Source organism: Bos indicus, chromosome 6, assembly GCF_029378745.1.
Source record: "Bos indicus isolate NIAB-ARS_2022 breed Sahiwal x Tharparkar chromosome 6, NIAB-ARS_B.indTharparkar_mat_pri_1.0, whole genome shotgun sequence".
NCBI classification, from domain to species: domain Eukaryota; kingdom Metazoa; phylum Chordata; class Mammalia; order Artiodactyla; family Bovidae; genus Bos; species Bos indicus.
In genome coordinates, this window is record NC_091765.1 from 38033156 (window position 1) to 38058840 (window position 25685).

A 25685-nucleotide genomic window follows, 5' to 3' on the forward strand; every position below is an offset into this window, starting at 1 on the left:
GAAATTTAGTAAACTTATTTATTCCCTGATCAATTATCACAAGCTAATCATAAAATTTTGCATTTATTAAAAATGTATTTTAAAATAGGTAATGTATCCGTATGGTACCATATTCAAGAGTGAAAGATGAAAAGCCTTACTTCCACCTCTGTTTCTAGTGACTGGTTCCACTCCTGGAGAAGCAACAAATTCTATTCCTATATGAGCATAAAAAGCATGTATATATTTGAATTCCTGACACCTTTTACACTTACTATCATATTGAATGAGGAATTCCTACATCATATCCCTTCTACATTCCTTAGTCTTATTTTATCAGAATTTGAATAGTATTCACTTAATATAATAACTATATAAATATGGTGCATGGACTAAAGTGTGCTCAAACTTATTCCTACTTTTCTTATACAATCATTCTTTTTTGTCTTCCTATTTTTCCTTTTTTATTCACGAACTGTTAGGGATAGATTTAAGTTTGTATTGGTCTCAATATTTAGCCAAATTTGCTCTTCGGCATTTGCCTTGCCCTTTGGGAGACAGAATAGCTGACAACTTCTTTCAATATGATTTTTGGCAACTCTGAAATTATACTAGATCAATGATAATGGTTCTTTTTCCAGATGAACATCAACCTATTCAGATTAACAACATCTGTATTATTAATAAGGCAAGTGTATTAGTTATGGTAATGTTAATTGCTAAAATAAACACACCTCACATCTCAGAAGCTTAACCCAGTAAAGTTTGTTTTTGGCTCACATGAAAGTCTGAGTTACTTGTCTTTGGACCCTTTTCCTATCTAAAGTGAATCAGAGGTTGGCTCTGTTTGTGTTCCAAGATCCTCCAGAACCCAGGACCACATAGTCATCTGCCTCTAGCCAGTAAAACGCAAAAAGAACAGAGAAGGTATATCAACTACTAAAATACCTTTGGATCCTAGAATTGACATGCCAACTCTGCTGTCATTCTATTGGCAAAAGCTAATTATAGGCAAGAACTGAATAAGATATAAAGGGGGCTGGAAATACAACTTCTGGCTGGGTAGCAATTTTTCATAAGAACTCTACACTGTGCAAAGTGATGTGATGTGAAAAGTGATACAACATGATGGACACAGAATCATCTATTACAAATAATTCAGACTTACTGTTAATATCTGAATATTCACTTTCTAGTACAAGTAAACATTTAGGATATAAGTTGAAGTGAAAAACCACACTTGAATGTAAGCTGCGTGAAGGCAGAAATTCTTGATTGCTAAAACCAGTGATTAAAGTAATTCTTGGCCCTCTGTAGGTGCTCAAAAAATATTTGCTGAAGGACCAACTGAATGAATGTATTTTATGTTCTGAAATTCTATTAATCTGCTAAGATATTAATGTGTATATATTGCAAAAGTAAAGTTATGAAAGTAATTGATTTGAAAACTATTAACTTTACATACAGAAACAGATATTGAGAACTTTCTGGTAGTTGAATAATAGGGAAACAGATGAACATGAATATTAGACTAGATAACGTCTAGAAGATTACCTTAAATGTATAAAACGCATGTGTGCTATGCTGTGCTTAGTTGCTCAGTCATGTTCGACTCTTTGTGACCCCATGGACTGTAGCCTGCTGGACTCTCTGTCCATGGGGATTCTCCAGGCAAGAACACTGAAGTGGGTTGCCATGCCCTCTTCCAGGGGATCTTCCCAACCCAGGGATTGAACCCAGGTCTCCTGCATAAGACATTTAAAAACATTTAAATGACAGTACATGGCAGAATGGGCTTCCTAGGTGGCACTAGTGGTACAGAACCTGTCTGCTGACATAAGAGACAAGGTTTCAATCCCTGGGTGGGGAAGATCCCTGGAGGAGGGCATGCAACCCAGTCCAGTACTCTTGCCTGGAGAATCCCATGGACAGAAGAGCCTGGTGGGCTACAGTTCATAGGGTCGCAAAGAGTTGGACATGGATGAAGCAACTTAGCATGCATATACACACAGGGTAGAATAATAGACTCAACTGTTTGTAATTCCAATAGCTGTAGAACTGGTATACTAAAATTCACAATTTTAAACAAAGAAGCGTTATTAGATTTTAGTGATTTATACCATTTTAGATAATTAATTTTCAAGAAAAAGTCCAGTTTTGGAATTCTTCAGTCTTTTGAGGATAACTGAAAAACAGAATGTCAACTCTCCTACCTCAAATTTCATGAAAAGGACAAATTCCAAAGATATATAAACTACATCTGTGATAAATGACCATAATCTGGATTTCTGCTTGCTAAGTTGCTTCAGTCATGTCTGAGTCTTTGCGACCCTATGGACTGTAGCCTGCCAGGCTCCTCTGTCCATGCGACTCTTCAGGCAAGAATGCTGCTGCAGTGGGTTGCCACGCCCTCCTCCAGGGGATCTTCTCAACCCAGGGATGGAACTCACTTCTCTTATGTTACCTGCATTGCACATTGGCGAGCAGGTTCCTTACCAGTAGCGCCACCTGGGAAATAATCTGGATTAAAAAATTTAAAGAATGTGAAAAAAGGAAGAAAGTAATAGAGAAAAATAAGATACTTAAAATATTATTCCAAGTAATTAAATTTCAAAATAGTAATAGGAATATTTTAATAAAGACAATTCCTTTCTACCTCAGCTCATATGAAGAACTAACTTGAGATGGATCACAGACTTAGTGAAAGCTAAAACTGTAAGTCTTCAAAAAAAAAACAAAAAACCACAGAATAGCTTCAGAACATTCAGATTGGCAAAGGTTTGTTAAAGGCACTCACAATAATAGAAAAACAACCTGATAACTGGATTTTATAAAAATTAAAAATGTCCATTCATAATATACCACTAAGAAAGTAAAAAGAAAAGGCATAGACTGGCAAAAGATGTCTGTAAGACACACACACACATATATATCTGACAGACAAACCTTTATACAAAGGTTTGTATATATAAATATATACAAAATATATAAAGAACATATCCCTAATAAGAAGATAATTGCAGTATAATTTAGAAATGGGCAAAGACTTGAATACGTACTTTCAAAAGAGGTATCTGAATGGCTGATAAGCATATGAAAAGGTACTCAATACTGCAAATGGAGAAGGCAATGGCACCCCACTCCAGTACTCTTGCCTGGAAAACCCCATGGGCGGAGGAGCCTGGTGGGCTGCTGTCCATGGGGTCACTAAGAGTCAGACATGACCCAGTGACTTCACTTTCACTTTTCACGTTCATGCATTGGAGAAGGAAATGGCAACCCACTCCAGTGTTCTTGCCTGGAGAATCCCAGGGACGGAGGAGCCTGGTGGGCTGCAGTCTATGGGGTTGCACAGAGTTGGACACGACTGAAACGACTTAGCAGCAGCAGCAGCAGCAATACTGCAAATCATGGAAATGTAAATTAAAGTCACAATGAGATACTACTATACAATACCAGAATTGGTAAAATTAAGGATCAGATCAGATCAGTCGCTCAGTCGTGTCCAACTCTTTGCGACCCCATGAATCGCAGCATGACAGGCCTCCCTGTCCATCACCAACTCCCGGAGTTCACTCAGACTCACGTCCATCGAGTCAGTGATGCCATCCAGCCATCTCATCCTCTGTCGTCCCCTTCTCCTCTTGCCCCCAATCCCTCCCAGCATCAGAGTCTTTTCCAATGAGTCAACTCTTCGCATGAGGTGGCCAAAGTACTGGAGTTTCAGCTTTAGCATCATTCCTTCCAAAGAAATCCCAGGGCTGATCTCCGTCAGAATGGACTGGTTGGATCTCCTTGCAGTCCAAGGGACTCTCAAGAGTCTTCTCCAACACCACAGTTCAAAAGCATCAATTCTTCGGTGCTCAGCCTTCTTCACAGTCCAGACAATAATAAATGTTTGTAAGGATGTAAAAGTAATTGGAACTTTCATATATTGCTAATGAGAGCATAAAATGATACAATCACTTTGGAAAGTATTTGACAGTTTTACTCTATGACATAGCAGTTTGACTCCTAGGACCCAAGAGGAATGGGTGTGCATATACTCATAAAAAACACAGAAATATATTTATTTCAGCTTTATCTGTAATAGCCACAAATGGGAAAGTACTCAAATCTCACCTAACAGATAATTGCATATGAATACAATGGGACAGTCTACAACAATTAAAAAAAAATGAACAGTGGATACATGCAAACACCTGGATGAATGGCTGATATTACATTGATGAAAGCATATAAGTGTAAAACAGCACATACTGGATGAGTCCATTTGCATAAGTTGAGAAAAAGCAAAACAAACTGATCTTTAGAAGACCTTCTGGGGCAGGTATAAATAGGGAAAAGGACACTAGGTAATCAGAAATTTTTTGGACTTTAATCTGAGTGTACACATCTTAATATGAGAGTATACACTATGTGAAAAATCAAGTACACTTGTGATTATTGCACTTCATGTCCTTCCCTGTACTTATGATTATCCCTTACTTAAAAAATAGAAAAGGCACATGAACAAATTGTCCTGGCGTGGTTTACTCAATAGATTTGATGACAGAGAAAAAACACATCACCACAGATAATCATTTGCAATTAGATCAAAATTTATTCTTAGTTATATAATACTAATGTAAACAAAGTACAGGAAAAAACCTCAATCATAATACACAGAAAAAAATCTAAAGCATTACATGGGAATAACTATATCTTGATAGCAAAAATAGTACAGAAGATGAAAAATAGTATGTAATTTCAAAATATTTTTAAAGAAGTAAATTATTCCTTATGCTTTTGAGTCTACAGAGGCTAAAATTTAAACAAAAATTTTGTTGAAATTATTGCTATATATTATGCATTATTTCTTTAAATAAAAAAATTTGAGATTTGTCTAAGCGAGGGGCATAGTTCCTTTCACAAGACAAGTTATTGAAAACAATTTTTCTTTCTGGAAAAATCTTCTGCAGGGCACATCTTTTTGAAGGTGAGCACCTATTGCAATTGTGGAGTATGATGCCTGAAGGAGCAATCTAATCACTGACAATGCTACAATTCTCCTGTGTCTTTAATGTCAAACTTCTAAAATCTGACTATCAACACTGTAATGATTACATTTTGAGAAATAAAGTTTCAATTTATTTTTTTGATACAGAAACACTTATTCAAAAATGTGTATTTGGTGTACTTCTAATTGCCTCAGATCAGATCAGATCAGTCGCTCAGTCATGTCCGACTCCTAATTGCCTCCTTTTATCATTATTCTCACTACCCTTGTGCTTATCTTTTTATACTTTCTCTTGTCTTAACCTCTGTTGCACTTCTTTTTATACTTTCCATGTACTCAAACACTTTGTTCCAAGTTTCCTAGGGACCTACTTCCTCAAACCCCCACCCTACTTACTTGACACAGTAGTCATCGTGGGACTTTCATTGCATTCCTTTGTCAGATCTTATATTTTCAGGATCCCATGCTTTCTTACTTAGATTACTCCTTTGTTTTGATGAAGCACATCCTCCAGTAGCCTCCTAAGAAAGGGTACATGGTAAGATACAATTTTGAGGCCATGCCAGTCTAACATTTATTTTAGCCCCATACTTGATTGGACTGTCTATAATTCTAGACAGAATACTAGATTGGAAATAATTTTTTCTCTTCGATTTGAAGACCCTGCATTTATAGTCTTCTAGCATCTTCTAGTGTTGCTATCAAAAAGTCAAAACGCCATTCTGAAAACATCCTTTTATGTAACTCTTGTTATCCCCCTGTGGAAACTTCAAGGATCTTAACAACTGGCATCCTGAACTATCATCATATGACTTTGCATGTGTGTGTGGGTGATTCATTGTACCATGCGCTCAGTGGATCATTTTATTAGTAAGAGCCCCATGTCCTACATGTTGGGGAGATATTCTTTTTTATTATCACCTCTTTTCTCTGTTCTCTCCTTTTTGAGATCTTATTAATCAGATGTTGTGCCCCATTCTGATCTAATTTTTTGGTTCTTTGCTATTTTTACCTCTGCTTTTTTGTACTATTTTCTGAAATTTCTTCAACTTATCCCCCAACACATTTCATATTTAATTTTGGCTCTCCTATTTTTCTAATACTTTTTTCTGATTGCTCATCTTTTATAGCACTGTGTTAATTTTCATGGATGCAATATATGCTGTTTCTGAGATTATAGCATCTTGGGGACTTTATGTTTTCTGCTTTCTTTTCTTTTCCAGGTACTTTTGTTTTGGTCTTCATCTTTCATTGTTGAAATTATTTCTGTATATATAGTGATTCTTGGCTATCAGCTTAGCATTCTTTCTTTTTTTATATACTGGAAAAATTTTATTTTTAGTTGAACAACACTGACCACATTTTCTTTTCCTGAGTATTGCTTTGTCCACTATGGTTTAGTGCCTCCACACAAAAGTTTTAAGTTCAGCTTGAACTTCTTCCCCTTATTTTTGGTTTGTTTTGATTATCTTATATACTTACCAGAAGTTAACCAAATATATATTAATACCAGTAGCTTAGCATTATTTCAAGGGACTGAAAGTCATGTATGAATGAGTAGGGTTGTGAACTCTGAGCTTCACTGTAACAAATAATCAAGTGGCAAGCTGTTTTTTAAAATTGTTCATCTCTCCAGAAGGGCTGGGATGCCGTGTGTATAAGCCCAGCTGCCACATTCTGTAGTAAGGTGGTGAAAGAGCACTGAAGGCTTATAATGTTCAGAACGCTGATCTCTCAATCATCCTGTTTTCAGTGTGATACCTCACTACCACCACCATTCTCCCCCCAGATCCCAGCTCTAATCTGTTTGGTTTAATTTCTCCAGAGAATAAGTCTTCAGCCTTCTGCTAGAAAAAGAGAAAGCTGCTTGGCTACAAAGGGAGAACAAAAATAGACTTTCAAATAATCCCCTTGTTTTCAACTTTGGTCCTCAACCTCACCTTTCAGGGCACCTAGTGACTCCAAATCCTTGACTCTTTTCGGGGTTCTGGAAGAAAAAGATAGGCGTTCCATATTTGTGGATCTTTTCTGAGATGAGGAGTTGCTGTGAGAATTGTGCTACCCATCAAGTGTTTAAAAAAAAAAGTAGTGCACTTAATCTTTCCCTTCATGGTAAAAGAGAATGAGAAAGTAATTGTTAAGTCACACAAACAAAAAAACAACAGACAACCCCTAAACTACCGATTATCTAGACATTATTTCGAACATTTGAACATCTGGAAATGTTTTAATGGCTATGTGAGAATTTTAGCCAAAGACAATGTGTCTTCTATTAAAAACTCTCATATCTGCAACTAGGCTTCCTCTTTTATCTCTTAACAATAAACTTTGGGTCAACTATGTGTTAGCCTCCCTCTTCCCTTATCAAGTATTAGCAGGTAAAAAAACAGTACATAATGGAAAGAACCAGTGTGTTTCCTGGGAACAAATACATGACTACAATCCAAACTTAACCAGTGTTACTAACACATTTATAGGGTTGCCAGATAAAATATGGGATGCCACATAAATGTGAATTTCAGATAACTAATTTTTTTTCTGAAATAAGTATGACCCCTATTTCTTTTTTCTGAAATTCAAATTTATTTTGGCATCCTGTATTTTTATTTGCTAAGACTGGCAATCCAAGATATTTAAAGAAAGAATATAAGTAGAAAATGACCACCATAGAAAAGCTGGATATAAAGAAGGAAACTGGGGATCTGGACCAAAACTATTCAAGCCACTGGGAAAAATCTACATTAGTGGGACTTCCCTGCTGGTCCAGTGGTTAAGAATCTGCCTTGCAATGCAGGGAACAAAGGTTCGACCCGTGGTGTGGGAAGTAAGATCCCACATGCCATGGAGAAACTAAGCCTGTGCACTGTTATTACTGAGCCTGCATGCCACAAGAAAAGATCCCACATGACACACTAAATATCCTGAATGCAGCAACTAAGACCCGATGCGGGCAAATAATATTTTAAAAATCTACATTACTACCAAGCTGGTAGCCATGGGCAACCCCATACATACCCACTTTGCAATATAGACTGCCTTGGCTGTGACAAAAATTAATGCTTTCAATTACTATAGGAACTCAGATTATCTAGGTAGCATGGTTAGCCCCTTAATCGTGTCACTAGAGCTCTCCTTCTATCAAGCCAGTCTGGTTCCTCAGGGTATCATCACAAAGCCAATCAAGTCTTTTCTGATGGAAGATGGCCATACTCTTGGACTGTTTCAATTATTTGTGTATCTCTCAAATGAAATTCCCCCAATCAGACCACTGCCTAGATGATACACAGCAAGACATTAGCTGATGTCCTGGTGTCAGGTCTCATAAGCTGACACCATGGTGGAAGAGTAGCATGAAACGTGGGTTTAGTAGTTAACCCAAATATAATAGCTTCCCCCTAACTAAAATGTTATCAGCTCTTTAATTTATAAGCTGCAACTCATTTTAAGATGCCATCTGGTTTCTGTTGATACCTAATTTGATACCACACCAGCTCAGTTTCTGTGTATACTAGGAACTCAGTTAACAACCTTGTTAGGCTGACTGGGATCCTATCTCCTTGATGAATACTGGTTATGTCCTACTCTAGGAAACAGCATAACTTTCCAAATATTTTCAAGAATTTTCATATCATGTTTCAGGTGCATATATTTTTTCCCAAATAAACTTCCTGAATTCCAGACAACTTACTGCTTTATGCTCCAACACTAAGCTGTTGTTAACATTTTATTTTTCTTGAGAGTTTGAATTGTTTATTGTATAATTTTATACACACTGTGTTTTAAGTGCATTATTAAATATTTAAACATTTTGTATGGGATTGGACAAGTCATTTAATTTTTCTCATCTTCAGATTTCTCATCTCTGGAAATTATCTCAAAGTATCTTTCCATAGTGTCATTTCAATGGGTGCTATAGGATTTAAAAAGAAGAAAATAAACATTTTATTAACATTCAAAATCATAGTTATGAATTTGGTAAATATTGCCTGGCTGTTGAAGGTCACTTCCAAGTTTATGAGCTGGTGTTGATGAGAAGTTAGCAATGATCAACCACAGGCAGAAGCTGCAGGGGATGTGGGGAGAGGTTCTTCACAGTGGTCTATGCTCAACATGTAGGAAAAAAAAAGGCAAAAGCCAGTCTTTAGGTTTTAGAGGAGGTAGAGGACTGGTTTTATCAATGCCCTTCTGCCTCAATTCTGATGCTCGTCGCTGTAGCCCTGTTCTGATTCAACCTAAGCCCTGAACATGGTTGATGAGATAGGGTAAGGTACCATTTTTGTATTTATGCATATTAAGGGGTTTTTACTTTAGTGACGATATGAGTAGAAAGGGAGAATTTTTATACTATGCCACAAAATAGTTCATTTTTGAATATTTTAGAATAATTAACAAAATTCTCTTGGAACTAAATGGATTATTTCATGTCATGTGTGGGCTGGAAAAAAGTGATTAAGTTCAGAATTGACATTTAAAATGAAATGTTTATTTCTAGTCCATCTGAGAGTGGGTCTTCACTGGCAATGTTAACATTTTAAACTGACTGCACAGTTTAGAAGCAACAAATCTAGTACTGTCTGCCTGCTACACTGTTATTTTAAATTATCATTATTATTTTTTATCTTGGACACACCCTGAAGCTTGTGGGATCTCAGTTCTCCAGGGATTGAGCCTGGGTCACAGCAGTGAAAGCACCAAATCCTAACCACCAGACTACCAGGGAACTCTACTATTATTTTTAAATCAAGTCTTCCTTTTCTGTACCTTATTGAAAATTCAGGGCTGGTCATAGCTCTTACAGCCAAGAAGAGCTGGGAAGATCACATCACTGTGACATTCCTTCCTTAGTCTTACTTACAAAAATTTTATAGAACATAATCCCACTGCTGCCACCAATAGAAACAGATTAGGAGACTGTATACAAGGATCAGACTCAAACATGTAGCCATTAACTACACTTGTTTCAAAACTGGCAAAAACACACCCACCATACTTTCCTTTAGTAACAGCCAAGTAGACACAATACCTGGTGGTTGGTGTCAGTTAGTGTAGCTCCTTTAATTCCCCTCCGTACAATGGATACTGCTCATTTGTAGACTTATATTAAGGCAGCGGCTTGTACAGAGTTGTCTCATGAAGTCTGAGAAGTCCAGACTTTTTGGGCCTTTACATATATACCTCAGTCATATGAGCAAAACACTTCGGGTCTTGATTTTTGTGTGCCACTGCCTTGTGAATTCAGTATATACAATTTAAATCTGTGTATAAGATACCTATTCATTTTATGTATTCCCTTATCTGACTACCTCTTGTGGGGTTTAATTGTTGGGGTGTGCTCTCCATGTGAATTTCCACTATGCTTAGATGGCTGTCTCATTTTCAAATAATTACTAGCCAGTGTAAGGAGTAAGCTTATTTACTGTGAGCCTGATTCTGCTGCTGCTGCTAAGTCGCTTCAGTCGTGTCCGACTCTGTGCGACCCCATAAACAGCAGCCCAGGCTCCCCCATTCCTGGGATTCTCCAGGCAAGAACACTGGAGTGGGTTGCCATTTCCTTCTCCCATGCATGAAAGTGAAAATTGAAAGTGAAGTCGCTCAGTCGTGTCCGACTCTTAGCGACCCCATGGACTGCAGCCTACCAGGCTCCTCCATCCATGGGATTTTCCAGGCAAGAGTACTGGAGTGGGGTGGAGCCTGACTCTAGCTCACAGTAAATAAGCAATAATAGCCAAAAGCCTTGGGGTAATTCACACTGGTTCAATACATTTTGAAACTAACTTCTTATGTATCTTAATTTTGTACTCCCAGTAGTATCTTGAATTATAGTAGTCACTCCATAATGTTATTAGATGAACAACTATATCTCTATTTAAAACTAATGGGCTGCTCCAAAAGATGCTGAGGTTCTCTAACAATGGAGGCAAAAGAATATCATTTGTTAGGGATGTAAGATAATTTACATTATCAGTAAGCAAACAACCCAACTGACTAGAACTAAAGTCCTAATTGCTTTAGGAATCTACTCTAGTATCAAAACACTATTTTCATCATAGAGAAGAAACTTTTAGATGGATAGTTGTGATAGGAGTCTCAACAAGATAATTCCCTAAAGGTGACTTAACATCTACCCTCTTTCTGCCATGTCTAGATTTCTTCCTTCTGTTAGGAAGCTGACTGGCTTAAAAAACATGATTATGGTCTTCTGGGCTCAAGTTTCCTGGACTGCTTCAACAAAAAGAGACTATTTGCACCAAGAAAGAATAATACCTTTAAGTAACACTGATGTCTGTTGGTTTAGAAATCCCTTTTCCCACCTCTTTGATAAATATTTCGATAAATAGAGAATAAACTCATCCTTCTTAATCCTAATTATGGTGACTTAATTTAACCAAGGCCCATGGAGAGAGAGAGTGTGAAAGTAGTTAACTGACCCCTAGCCCCACCCACACTCATGACACACAAAAAGAAGTAAAGTCTTAAGGCTTATTCGGGTACCTATCATTTTGTGCAACCTGAAACTACTTAATATATACAAACAAATGGGTTCAAACCTAGGTTTGGACTGAATATCTAACACTTTCTTCAATTATATTTCTTTCCTAGGACAGCCAAGTCATCTCCTATGAGATCCACTGTATCTCTATGGACTCTATTTAGCACTTAGTGAATGTTGAATATGCCTTAAGCAAAGTAGAATCTATTTCATTTTGTTAGGAACAAATAACCATACTCTGTTCAGCATGTACAAAGCTATTGCTTTATTCAGCTGGGAAGCCGGGAAAAGGCTTCCTTTTGGAATGAACAGCAAAGATGTGCTCATGTGTTCAAGGCACTTTTATACACACGCATGCACACACACAGAAAAAGGAACATATTACGGTTACATAAACATCAACATTTTAATTTTCAGATCTCCCTACTTCTTCCCACCTCCCCCTTTGAAAAAAAGAAACATGTTTTTGTAACATTAAAAAAAAACCAATTTCATAGAATGTCTACATAGGAGCAGTTACTGTTACATTCAGTTATACTAACATATGGTTTCAATTCAGTAATTTTCCATTAACAAATATTTTTTTCTACCCACTATAATTCCCTTCTTTTCCTTAAGATGAAACAACTAACGCTCAGTAGAAATTTCTCATTAGGTTAGAAACATTCTTCTTTCTCAAAGTTGCTATACATTTATAGAACTTGTGATTCCATTAATGCTTCCATTTTTTGATGCCACATTGTATACAGCACTTAATTATGGAGAACAGGAAAAAGCAAAACTAAAATAAGGAAGGCTATATATATATATATATATATATATACCTTTAACAATCTATTTTCTGATTCCCTTTAGATGCCCAGCCAACCAGGATCACATACAGATTTCCTCTTAATTATAGGTGTGTGAAAAGACTTACTGGCCTCATACATTTTATGTATGTTGATTTCTATGTTTTGACACAGCAAGACTCATTTGCAAGGCTATGAATGCTTTCTATTCAACCAGAAAAAAATATAAAGTTAAACACAGAAACACTTCAGATTGTATTAGGCTGAGATTTTATGCAGTCAAGTTCTTTAAAGTTAGAAGGGTTCCTAAAAAGTTTGCAATAGATGTGGAAAGTGCATGAATACTGCTCCAGGAAACATATAGATAAAATACTTTCATCCACTAGCATAAATGCTTTTCTTTCCTATTGGTCTTTTGGAATGTGTTTAATTTGCTACCAACTAGTCTAGATACCAGGATGCAGGAAATATATTCCCTACAGAGCAAGTGTCTGTTTAAACTCCATGTATGATCTTATAAGGCTTCTCACATGATGCAGTGGTAAAGAATCCGCCTGCCAATGCAGGAGACGAAAGAGATGCAGGTTCATCTCTGGGTCAGAAAGATTCCCTGGAGTAGGAAATGGCAACCCACTCCAGTATTCTTGCCTGGAAAATTCCATGGATATAAGAACCTTGCAGGCTATAGTCCATGGGGTTGCAGAGTCAAACAAGACTGAGCACACACACACATGATCTTACAAGCCAGTTCATCTAGAGACAGCCTGGCGGGAGCCTATAAAATGTGTATGCTGTAACTGCAGGTCCAATAATACATCTGAAGTAGTGTAGGCTACTACTACATTGGTGGGTTACAGTCCACGGGGTTGCAGTTGGACAACTAAGTGACTACACACTGCTGCACTGCACTCCCTCCCCTCAAATAGGAACCCCTAAAGGGTGCCCTATGCAGGACTATCAATATAAAACTGGGAGGTAAATCCATAGTCCTACCATTTTCTTTTGTCCAGTTATTCTATTTAATTCAAGAACCTCTCTGAAAATGAGTATTAGAGAAAAGTAGAAGGCAACGGCACCCCACTCCAGTACTCTTGCCTGGAAAATCCCATGGACGGAGGAGCCTGGTAGGCTGCAGTCCATGGGGTCGCTAAGAGTCTGACACGACTGAGCGACTTCACTTTCACTTTTCACTTTCATGCATTGGAGAAGGAGATGGCAACCCACTCCAGTGTTCTTGCCTGGAGAATCCCAGGGACGGGGGAGCCTGGTGGGCTGCCGTCTATGGGGTCACACAGAGTCGGACACGACTGAAGCGACTTAGCTTAGAGAAAAGTATGCTCAGAAAGGTGTTATTAGCAGTAGCTAATTTACCAGTTTCCACAATGGCTATTCTAAAGGTTGGGTAACCAATGGGATAGTGGCCTACTTTTCCTTCCCATTAATAATTAGGTATCTAGTTAAGTCCATTAGACAAGCAGAGTAAATTGTGGGGAGAACTGAGTGTGGAGAATAGTCAACTTATTTTTTTTTGTAAAAAGGTCCCTTTTAACCAATTCTCTATTGAAGTTCTCATCTCATCCACAGGGTCTTTCAAAGGGAATGCTTGCACTGCACATCTTCTGTAGTTGAGTTACAGGACTCTTGGGGTATGTATTTAGTACTGGATGGTACTTTGGCTTCTGAAGACAGGGCATAGTTTGTCTGAGAAGACATTTGTTTCTCAACTGTGGGCTGTGTTAACTGTGTTCCTTTCTCATCTGGGAACATGAGAGGAGAATGAATGGTGGGTGGGTTTTTTATAGTGATGCAGTTAGGAGTTTGTTAACTGCCTTTTGGAAGTCAGTGTAGGAATAAGTAGTGTTGATGGGTTCAGTGCGGGTTGTTTCCTTAACTGTTTTAGTTAACCAGCCACAGCAACAACCAGAAACACAGGAATTAGGAATCTGTTTTAGGTATTCAGGTATGGGGGTGGCTCTACTCAATGTTCGACTTAACTGTTTGGTGGCAAACTGCAGCGCTCCATTTAGAGTGGCATGGTCTCTAGAAAGCCGGCTGGGACTTATAAGGGGCTTTTGAAAAGGTGGTACTCCACAAGAAGCCAGAGGAGGCCATTCAGGAATTGGTTCCAGTTTGGGTACACAATGGGAGCAATGAGAGAGTCTCAGACCTATCTCTCGAAGTATATGGACTGGTGTGCTAGCATCCAGGAGTTTAGCATGATATAACCAGGAATTAGGATTTAAAGGTTTCCAAGTTGTAGAATATTTTAAAAGGCACTTAACCTGCCAGGCAAGACTCTCAAGAGGTGTTAGGTTGGGCACCACAGGGTCCTCTTCTTCAGAGGAATCCCACTCTTCCCCAGAACTCTCATTTAGGTAGTTAGTGTTTTCTTCTTCCTCACTTTCTGATTCTGATAAGGGATCAGGAGAGGGATTTCTAGGACCCATTAAAATAGACCAACAGTATAGGAAAAAAGGTACCAGAAAAAGGTAACAATCTAAGCTAGCAAAACACTGACACTGGCAAATAAAGCAAAAGATGAGAAATTGTTTCAATAAGATTCACTTGTTTCTCAGTCTGTTATACACACATAGTATGCCTCTGGCTTGCGACACTGTACAGTTCTTCAAGATTATGTTGTATATTCTTCACTTACAAAGAAGACAGTTCAGTTCTCAGCACCAGTTCAGTGTGTAAAAGTTAGTCACTTACCAGTGGCACAGGTCAGAGTCTCTCCTTCAAATCCTGGCTACTGAAGAAAAGAAGAGGTCATCCTATAGACAAGCTGATTTGCTTAGCATGGTCTCAACTGGTTGCGATTTCATGAAGAGACACTTTGTGTACTCTTTTTTGTTGGCAGAGATATTGTATCTATTTGGTAATGAAAAGAAACTCAGTGATTGCCTTCTTTGTCTGCTGGTGCAGTAACTTTTGTGCAGGGGGATGGTGGGATGAGTTGCCAAGGATCTGTCTGGTGTGCAATGATCCGATGTTTTCCATAGATGGTGCAAATGCCCTTGGAAACTGGCGACTTAGTTGCTGGACCATCTGCAAAGGTAGCCTTAACCTGTGAATGAGAAGACTCCAGAAATGATATTAAAGCTTGAAAGCACTGGGTAACATTATTATCCATCTAACTTCATAGAGTATCCAAGCACACTGATGCTAAGCAAGAAGCCTTACTGGCTTTCCCATCTTCAGCACATAAACTTAGGCAGATTCTCCAACTGGGACTGGCTCCTACCATGACAAAACTGGGAAGGAGAGCCTGGGGCCACTTTAATCCTTTGTTGGTACATGCCTGGACTAGTTTGTTTTTTACTATGCAGTTCTAGATGGAAAAGCCTGGTAGGCTACAGTCCATGGGGTCGCAAAGAGTCTGGACACGACTGAGCGACTTCACCTATTCACCTAGACCAGATAATTATCTACCAAAGCAGATTGCTTATGCTCCAAACTCCAAATAGGGAGCTGTAAAAGGTACCTTTTTATCTTTAGAGGTGCTTCTTGGCATTAGTTTTAGGAAATCTGTCCCCATTGTAGTTTCTAGATGTTAGAACTCTTGCTGGGACTCAGAGAGGTTGTGGTCCTATGACTACTCTACAGATCATGGCAGGTATAAATTTTAATAATAGCAGGAATTACAATGACTATAAACAGCTTAAATTCATAATTAAAAGACAGACACTCAGAATGAATTAACAAAACAAAACAAGATTCAGTAACATACTTTAAAGCAAAAAGACCCAAAAAGGTCAAAACCAGAAATATGAAAAAAGATGTTATCAGGTAACTGTGGACCAGAATAAAGCTCAGATAGCAATCTTAATACCCAATAAAAAATATTTCAAACCAGAAAATATAAGGAACAAAGATGGATGTTATAATACAGGTAAAAGTGAAAGAATAAAAGTGATATACTCATAATAAATGTCTACGAACCTAAAAGCACATCCTTAAAGTTTCTCAGGTAATGACTAATAGAACTGAGGGGGGAATATAAACAGAGATATAAGCATTCTGAAACAGTTAAAAATATTAATATGCTCTAGGAACTATAAAACACAAACACAGAAATATTTCACGCATTAAATTATAAAGCGTAACTAGATTCCAAAGGGTCAATTTCATTTAGATTAAATTTTCTGACCATAGTGCAATAAAAGTAGCTGTTAAAAGTAATTATTGGTTAGGAAACTAAATAACTCATGGATTAGTAAAATGGATATCATAAAATATATTAAATATAAGATTGAATGGTTATATAACCATACAAGGCAAAATTTGTGGGTCATGGCCGAACCAGTACCTATAAGAAATTCATAGCTTTGAATATACTTGTGAGGAAATAAGGAAGTTTAAATATCCACAAGTTAGGCATTCAAGATAACAGAAAAAAGCAACAGCAAAATAAGCAGAAAAGAAATAATAAAGGCAGAAATTAAATAGTGTATAACAGAAAAATAGATTAATAAAACTGAAAGACAGTTTTCTGAAACTATGAATAAGAAAAACAAAACTGGTGAGATTTATCAAGAAAGAGATTTAAAAATATTCCAAAAAAGATTAAAAGTAAAAACATAATATATGCTAACATGTGAAAACCTAGATAAACTGGCTAAATTCTAGAAGAATATAAAATACTAAAATTCATACAAGAAATAGATAACTTGAATAAAACAGACCAGTATTAAAGAAAGTGAAAAGGTAATAACTGCCTATTAAAAACACCACTCTCATAAGAGAGTTCCATTAAACTTCCAGGAAAATTAATACATATTTTATATTAACTGTTCCAGAAAAAAGCGAAAAAGCATAAAACTGATTAGTTTCTTTCATGAGGATAATAAATAATTAAATCTAGAGATGAAGCATTTAAGAAAGATACAGGCTCATTTTACTTGCAAAAATTTCAGATACTACCTAACGAAATGTAATAGTGTAATAAAGAAAAAAAGAATGTCATAATCATATAGAGCTTGAAAGCAAGAACATCTCAGTTTCATAAATTTATAAATATAAATCACTATAGTAATAAAACAGAAAAAATGAGATAATTTTATCAATTGTGGAAATTTAACTCTTCTTAGTTTTTGATCAATGCCTATTTATGACTTAAAAAAACAAAACACTTATACCAGATTGGAAGAGAAAGCTACTTTCTCATCATGGTAAAACTTATCTACCAAAAACTTTCAGCAAATATTATCCTAAATGAGAAATTTAGATATATTCTCTTTAAAAATGAATCACATAAGGGTGATCCTGATGACTGATACTGTGTAACAAAGTACCAAAGTCCTGCTGCTACTGCTAAGTCGCTTCAGTTTCGTCCGACTCTGTGCGACCCCAGAGACAGCAGCCCACCCGTCCCTGTGATTCTCCAGGCAAGAACACTGGAGTGGGTTGCCATTTCCTTCTCCAATGCATGAAAGTGAAAAGTGAAAGTGAAGTCGCTCAGTCGTGTCCGACTCTTAGCGACCCCATGGACTGCAGCCTACCAGGCTCCTTTGTCCATGGGATTTTCCAGGCAGGAAGTCCTAGTCAACATTATTATTATTTTTTAAAAAGGGTGAGAATTGTAAAGAGATAAAACTACTATTTTACAGATGATATGGTCATCCAAATTTAAAAAAAAAAAAACCCTAAGATATAAACTATTAGAGCTACGAAAAAAGCTCAAGGTTCCTGAATCTCTTTTCTAATTCACAGATTAACCTATGAATATTCATTAATTTGTTTATATAGCACTTACTCTTTGCCAAATACTATTCTAGGAATTTGGAGAAGGCAATGGCACCCCACTCCAGTACTCTTGCCTGGAAAATCCCATGGACGGAAGAGCCTGGTAGGCTGTAGTCTATGGGGTCGCTAGGAGTCGGACACGACTGAACGACTTCACTTTGACTTTTCACTTTCATGCATTGGAGAAGGAAATGGCAACCCATTCCAGTGTTCTTGCCTGGAGAATCCCAGGGACGGGGGAGCCTGGTGGGCTGCCGTCTCTGGGGTTTCACAGAGTCGGACATGACTGAAGCGACTTAGCAGCAGCAGCAGCATTCTAGGAATTGCACAAATACTACTCATTGAAATTCTAACAATCCTGTAAGATAGGTACTTTTATTGTCCCCATTTTATACATGAGGTTTAAGCTACTTGTCCAGGGTCCTATATCTACAAAATGATAGGATTTGACCACACGCACTCTTACCTTCTATACCAGCAATACGGACCATAAAATACATTACATAAACACTCACAATAAAGAAAAAAAAAACCTCAGACCAAACCTATGAAGAATTTAAGAACTAATCAATAATATGCAAGACCTCTACAAAGAAGACTGTAAAATTCTAATCAAGGACACAGATAATTTAAAATAAACAGACATTCCATGCTCTTGGATGGAACAAATGAATACTATAAAGATAACTTTTTTCCAAATTAATTCATGCAATCCTAATACGTTAAGAATAAAATTCCATATATAGCTACACCAACTATTTAAACAGAAGAGTAAAGGAGGTTCTTGGTCTACAGGATATTAACACATATTAGAGAAGCTACAGAAATTAAAATAAGGTAGAGTCAGTATAAGAACAGGGCTTCTCTGGTGGAGTATAAGAACAAATAGTCCAACGGAACAAAGCTCAGAAATAGAGCCACATAAAATTTTAGGATATAATATAAAGTTAGCACATAAATCAAGGGGGGATGAATCCATCTAGCACATAATATTGATAAATCTGGCTCATATGAAGAAAAATAAGTTACTTATATAATGCCACATACAAAAGAGGACTCATGAGAGATTAAAGATCTAATTGAGAAGTATAAGACTATATATTCACTAGAATATAATGCAGGAGAATATCTGTGATTTAGGAGCAGAGGACTTCTTAAAAAACAAAACCATAAAGCACAAGACGAACTATGAGTTCAATCACATCAAAATTAATCCTTTTTGGACTGAAGTAAAGACATCAAGAAAGAAGTTAATTACAAATCAACAACAAAGGTAGCAATCTCAATAAAGAAATGGGCAAAGGACAAAAATACCCAGTTTACAAAAGAAAAAATCCACAGGCCATTAACTCTATGTGAGTAAAGAGATATTACATTATTCTATTATTTTGGTAAAAATTAGGAAGATAGATAAGGCCAGGTGTTAGTGAGGGGACTGAAGGAATTCCTTTAGAAACCAGCACTATTGGTGGGATTATAGACTGGACTGAAGACTCTTGAGAGTCCCTTGGACTGCAAGGAGATCCAACCAGTCCATTCTGAAGGAGATCAGCCCTGGGATTTCTTTGGAGGGAATGATGCTGAAGCTGAAACTCCAGTACTTTGGCCACCTCATGCGAAGAGTTGACTCATTGGAAAAGACTCTGATGCTGGGAGGGATTGGGGGCAGGAGGAGAAGGGGACGACAGAGGATGAGATGGCTGGATGGCATCACTGACTTGATGGACGTGAGTCTGAGTGAACTCCGGGAGTTGGTGATGGACAGGGAGGCCTGGCGTGCTTCGATTCATAGGGTTGCAAAGAGTCGGACGTGACTGAGCAACTGAACTGAACTGAACCTTTCTGAAGAGCAATCTGGCAGCACTACTTAGCTAGACTATCTGCACATCTCAGGATCCAGCAATTCTACTCTTGGGTTTATATAACAAAGAAAATCTCCAGAAAACCAACATATATTCTGAAGCTTCACCTTTGATGGTAAAGAATTAGAAGCATTCTAAGTTTCCATCCCTAGAGGAATGGCTAGGTAACATGTGATGAAAGCACATTAGAAGTATACATAGCAACACAGATGCACTAAAAGCATAGATTAAATTGCAGAGTTGGCCATGACTTAGCAACTGAACAACAACAAATGAAATAAGCAAAGCCAAAGTATCAACATCCCACTTATGCCATTCTGTAAGAATGATTTTCAAAATGAAAGTCTGTAACATCTCTAGGGTCAAATACATAGAGGTGGTAAGGGCTGGCTTCGTGTCAGTAATGTTCATCTAAAGAACAACTGAACTGAAAAGAAGGATTGTCATAAAGAAATTAGAATTTTAATGAAATAAAAATGAAAAACTATGTTATCAAAATTTGTAGAACTTAAAGTGGCATTTAATGGAAAAATTACGGTATTAAATGCTTATTTTTTTAATTGTAAAAAAAAAAAGAAAAAAGAACATTTCTCTGGGACTTCCTGGTAGTTCAGTGGTAAAGATGCCATGCTCCCAATGCAGGGGACACAGGTTAGATATCTGCTCTGGGAACTAAGATTCCACATGCTGTGCAGCATGGCCAAATAAAATAAGAGAATATTTCTTAGGCTTCTACTCATTCTTTTATCTAATTTAGTTCTCAGCAGTGGCACACATTAGGGGCTTAGCAAGTTTTTAAAAAAAAATTAATGAGAGAATGGTAGAGCCTGTTATAACTACACAAGCATGTCTTACTTTTATTTTAGGAAGACAAAAATATGAAAATTTTAATATACATGTATGAGAAAGATATATAGACATATGAAATAATATTTAAAAACAGGATCAACAAAGATACTATTAAAGCCATACAAAGGGAATTGCTTGTAACTTAAACTTCATTTTTAAGAATACTTTAAAAAGTTTATAATATTACCTACTTCAATCTGAAAACAAAAAAATTATAAATGTATTATAAGTATTTTATTGAGATAGGTTTTAGCTTTTAATTCTTCTGTCCTCATAGTTTTACTATTTTCACTCAACCAGATTCCATCTGCAAGACTATTAATTGGCTATACTTTATTGTGCTATTCAAAGCATTCTTTAAAAGGCTCATTCTACTGTAGCAGAAATAAGAAAAAGTTTCTTTGAAGGCATCTATAAATTCTAGAGTGAGTCCATCCTGTTAACCTCTTACATTCCACAGGCACTAGAGTGTGTTAGTTGCTCAATCATGTCCGACTCTCTGCAACTCACATGGACTGTAGCCTGCCAGGCTCCTCTGTCCATGGGATTTTCCAGGCAAGAATACTGGAGTGGGTTGCCATTTCCTTCTCCAGGGGATCTTCCCAACTCAGGGATCAAACCCAGGTCTCCTGTATTGCAGGCAGATTCTTTACTGTCTCAGCCATTGCAGAAGCAGTTATAGGCATATCAAAACTGAATTACTGGGAAATCCCATGGACAGAGAGCCAGGCAGGCTACACTCCATGGAGTCGCAGAGTTGGACATGACTTAGCAACAACATGTATATGTATATGATGATAAAGTAACTGAACAAAAAACATAAAAACTGAATTAATCACTCTATATACTCCCATGTAAAATTTACCTTGAAAGAATGGTTTTTCTGTAATTTCAGAAATAGCCTTACTATACAAATTCTTTAGTTTGCTTAGTTTAATTGCTACAATTTCTTTTCCCCAATAGCATTAAAAGTCAAGACACAAATAAGCGAAAGGCAGTGAGTTTAACATAGCATCTTTTTAAAAATAAAGCCAGTTTTATTGAGGTATGACTGACAAATTTTATACATTTAACATGTACATGCTATCCTGAGATATGTATTCACCATGAAATGATTACCACAATCAAGCTAATGAACATATTCATCACCTCACAGGTTTGTTTTATTTTTGCATGTGATGTGATGAGAACACTTAGGATCTACTCTCAGTAAATTTCAAGTATACATAATTAACTATCATCACCACAACGTACATTAGGTCCCAGAGTTTGTATGCTTTGGCATCTTCCTATTTCCTTTACCTGCTGCTGCTGCTGCTAAGTCGCTTCAGTCGTGTCCGACTCTGTGCGACCCCATAGACGGCAGCCCACCAGGCTCCTGTGTCCCTGGGATTCTCCAGGCAAGAACACTGGAGTGGGTTGCCATTTCCTTCTCCAAAGCATGAAAGTGAAAAGTGAAAGTGAAGTCGCTCAGTGGTGTCCGACTCTTAGTGACCCCATGGACTACAGCCTACCAGGCTCCTCCATCCATGGGATTTTCTAGGCAAGAGTACTGGAGTGGGGTGTCATTGCCTTTACCCGCTAGCCACTGATAACTCCCTTTCTACTCTGTTACTGTGAGTTCAACTTTTTGAGATTTCACATGTAAATAGGATCATACAGGATTTGTCTGTTTGGTTTATTTCATATGGCAGAATGTCCTCCAGGTTGACCCATGTTGCTGTAAATTGTAGAATTTCTTTTTTTTTAAAGATTGAATCATGTCTGTATATAAATGTTACATCTTCTTTATCCATTCACTCATTGATGGACTTATTTCCACATCTTGGCTACTGTGAATAATGCTGCAATAAACATGGGAATGCAGATACATCTTTGAAATAGTAATTTTATTTCCTTTGAATATATACCAAGAAGGGGGATTCCTGGATCATATGACAGTTCTATTTTTACTTTTTTGAGGGATTTTCATATTGCTGCCCACCAACATGTATCAGTGTCCCTTTTTCTGTACATCCTCATCAACACTTGTTATCTTTAGACTTTTTAATAGTCATTCTGACAGATGTGAAGTGATACGTTACTGTGGTTTTTATTTTCATTTCCCTGATGATTCATGATGTTGACCACCTTTTCATATAGTGGTTGGCCATTTGCATGTGTTCTTTGGAAAATTTGTCTATTCAGGTCCTTTGCTCATTTTTAATTAGGTTATTATTATTAATTCACTATTGAATTGTATGAGTCTTATACGTTTTTTCTATTAACTCCTTATGGGATATATGGTTTGCAACTATCTTCTACCATTCCAAAACTGACATTTTTGTAATCCAGTATCTTTTTAAAAAAAGTTTTCGGATTATGTTAAAAAAAATACTGAACAAACACATATTATTAAACCTCACCTCCACAGAGCTAATCAAGATAGTTAGGCTGACCTCTGGTGGCCAATGCCTCACCCTTCAGTAACTGACAAAATGGTACGAATCTGTGATGAAATAATCCAATAAAATATGGTAAAGGAAATAACAGAACTGCAGTTAAAAAAGCAACAAAGGTAGCACACACCCAAAGCATAAGGAAGCCTGAGCAATAAAAGGCTCCAAAGTAAGAAAAATGCTTCCAAATATTAGTTTGTTCAAACTTTTAGTTCACCAATTGATTTTAGATGAAAAACAAATGGTAAGTTCAGTGGTTCCCAAAGTAAGAATAGTTCTACACTAATACTGCAGCCACTAGCTCCATTTAGCATTTGAAATGTGGCTAGTGTAAAATAATTCTCAATTTATGTTGAACACATGTTGAAATGCTATTTTGGATATACTTGGTTAAAAAAAATAGCGCTCTTTCTACGTTTCTTTCACCACAGCTATCTAGATATTCTACATTTTAATCTACAGTGAGATTATAATTATCAAGCATATTCCATGTACTCTTAAACCTCTATGATTTTCCTCAGCTGATTAACCTAAAGTACCCACACATTTTGCCTTTTCAGAAATTAGACATTTTGATAATTTTGAAATTATGGGGACTCCAACTGCTACCATATTTATTATTTTAACTAGCATTTGAATACCTACAATATTTCAGGAATTAGGACTATGAAGCAAGGGAATGGATGAACAAATTATGGCATACTCAAACAATAGACTATTAGAGAAACCTATCTGTACCTCAGTTTCCTCTTCTTAAAAAGCATAAAGTAGTTTCAAGGGTTGTATCTGAGGATTAAGTGAAGTAAAGTGCTTAAAACAGTGTCTTGGCATAAAAGGTAATGAAATAAAATACAATTTCATGGCAAGAAAAGAAAAATTAAAACGTAAAAATTTTCTCCATTTGGGCCTCTTTCCTCCCCTTTAGTGTGTGTTGTGTAGCTGCACTAATCAGACCTCCTAGGATGTAACCTTCCTTCTCAATCTTGTAAGGGGTCTCCTATGACCTACTACTCTCTTCACACCCATAGATCTGGATTGTGTAAACTGTCAATAATGTGCTGACAGTCACCCTTCGTCTCCAAAACATATATAATCGTGTTTAAGACCTCTATAGGGCAGAACAGTCCTCAGAGCTTCTTGAAAGACTATCTCATGGGTTATAATCCTCAGGTTGGCTTGAGTAAAATTTTCCTTTTCCTTCCTAGATGAATCACTGATTACTTTTTCCTAGACAAAGGGTCCATAAGGTGTTCAGTTACTGTTATGAAAGTATCAATATGAATAAACTTCAAAAATAACAGTTATGGGAAAAAGCAGGTCCAATATGATTATTCATATAACGTTAGAACATGAAAACAATACAGTATACTTATTCATAGATTTATTCATATGTCATTAACACACAAAAGTTAACAGTAAATTAAGAAAATCTCCCCCCCCCCAAAAAAAGAAGTTAAGTCCATTACTGCTGGGGAGGGAAGATAGTTCGATAGGAAAAAGGCGTACATGAAGCACTGTAATCTAATTCTTTAGTTGGCTGTAGTATGGAGACGTTGATTTCTACCTGAAATAACTCCATTAAAAAAAATTCGGAAGGCAATTTATCTTAATCTCTATACCCTTTTCCAATCTGTGTTTTCCTTTGTTGAAAACATTGCTCTTAGGTACCTTTGTGGGGCTTCCCTGGTGGCTCAGTGGCTCCCTCCTGCCAAAGCAGGAGATGCGGGTTAGATCCCAGGGTGGGGAAGATCCCGTGGAGGAGGAAATGGCAAACCACTCCAGTATTCTTGCCTGGGAAATCCCACGGACAGAGCAGCCTGACGGGCTACAGTCCCTGGGATCGCAGAGTTGGACACGACTTGGCGACTAATCAACATGCACGTTTGTAAACCAGGCCTTCAAAGCCTGTACATCTACATCAAGCTGTATCTAAATTAACTCGTGCCTCTCTTCCCCAACTGCCTCCCACATTTGCAGACTCTCCACCAGCAATTTCACTGTGGGGAGAGGTTTAAGTAATTAGATGTGGGCATTGACCAGAAGGACAACCGCTCAGAATTAAAAAGCGGCTCGCCTACATTAGACGACCTCGGAACATCTCCCTTCTCAGTAGAAGCCGGTGCGCTGCGCAGCACTCCCAGGCGCCCCAGCCTTCCCTCCTCCACGCATCTCCAAACGAACTCCTCCCCTTTAGGGGGAGCAGGGATCCTTCCCCTAGGCAGAGTCCCTGTTCTCACCCATGGAGGATTCTTTCTTCTTCCTCGCCTCACCCCCAGCCGCAAGACCCGATTAGGCCTAGCGCCACCAGCTCAGCTCCAATAGTCGAATCTCCACAGGGTTCGCACTCCCAGCGGATACCTCTTCCGGGGTAGCCAATGACCTTTTCTCTAGAAACGCCAAGCCCCCCTATTAAAACGGCTTAAAAGACCCTCAGCGCATGCGCCCAAGCCGCGGTGTTGAAGGCCGTGGATTCATCTCTTCCAGCTCTCGCCGCTCTACGCACTCGCGGTAGTCTCGCGGTATTTCCTTCTC

At 37.6% G+C, this 25685-nt stretch overlaps 2 protein-coding genes across 7 annotated transcripts in view; one reads left to right on the forward strand and one right to left on the reverse strand.

Moving 5' to 3' along the window:
• The window catches only part of NCAPG (non-SMC condensin I complex subunit G), a 101059-nt gene that overhangs the window by 28548 nt on the left and 46826 nt on the right, over positions 1-25685 (forward strand). The window lies entirely within an intron of this gene.
• On the reverse strand, positions 722-25645 carry DCAF16 (DDB1 and CUL4 associated factor 16). 5 transcript variants are annotated; one of them, XR_011567115.1, is made up of 5 exons: positions 25391-25645; positions 14972-15326; positions 6919-6965; positions 5375-5499; positions 722-2499 (listed from the first exon to the last, which is right to left on the reverse strand). XR_011567115.1 is itself a non-coding variant. In XM_019962502.2 (2 exons), the coding sequence occupies exon 2, from the start codon at positions 14704-14706 to the stop codon at positions 14056-14058; it is 651 nt and encodes a 216-aa protein (XP_019818061.1). In that variant the 5' UTR covers positions 14707-15326; positions 25391-25641; the 3' UTR covers positions 11710-14055. The 5 variants fall into 5 exon arrangements, 3 of the variants coding, with proteins under 3 accessions (XP_019818061.1, XP_019818062.1, XP_070647317.1); XR_011567116.1 differs by lacking the exons at positions 722-2499; positions 6919-6965 and having other exon boundaries at positions 4670-5499; positions 25391-25640; XM_019962502.2 differs by lacking the exons at positions 722-2499; positions 5375-5499; positions 6919-6965 and having other exon boundaries at positions 11710-15326; positions 25391-25641.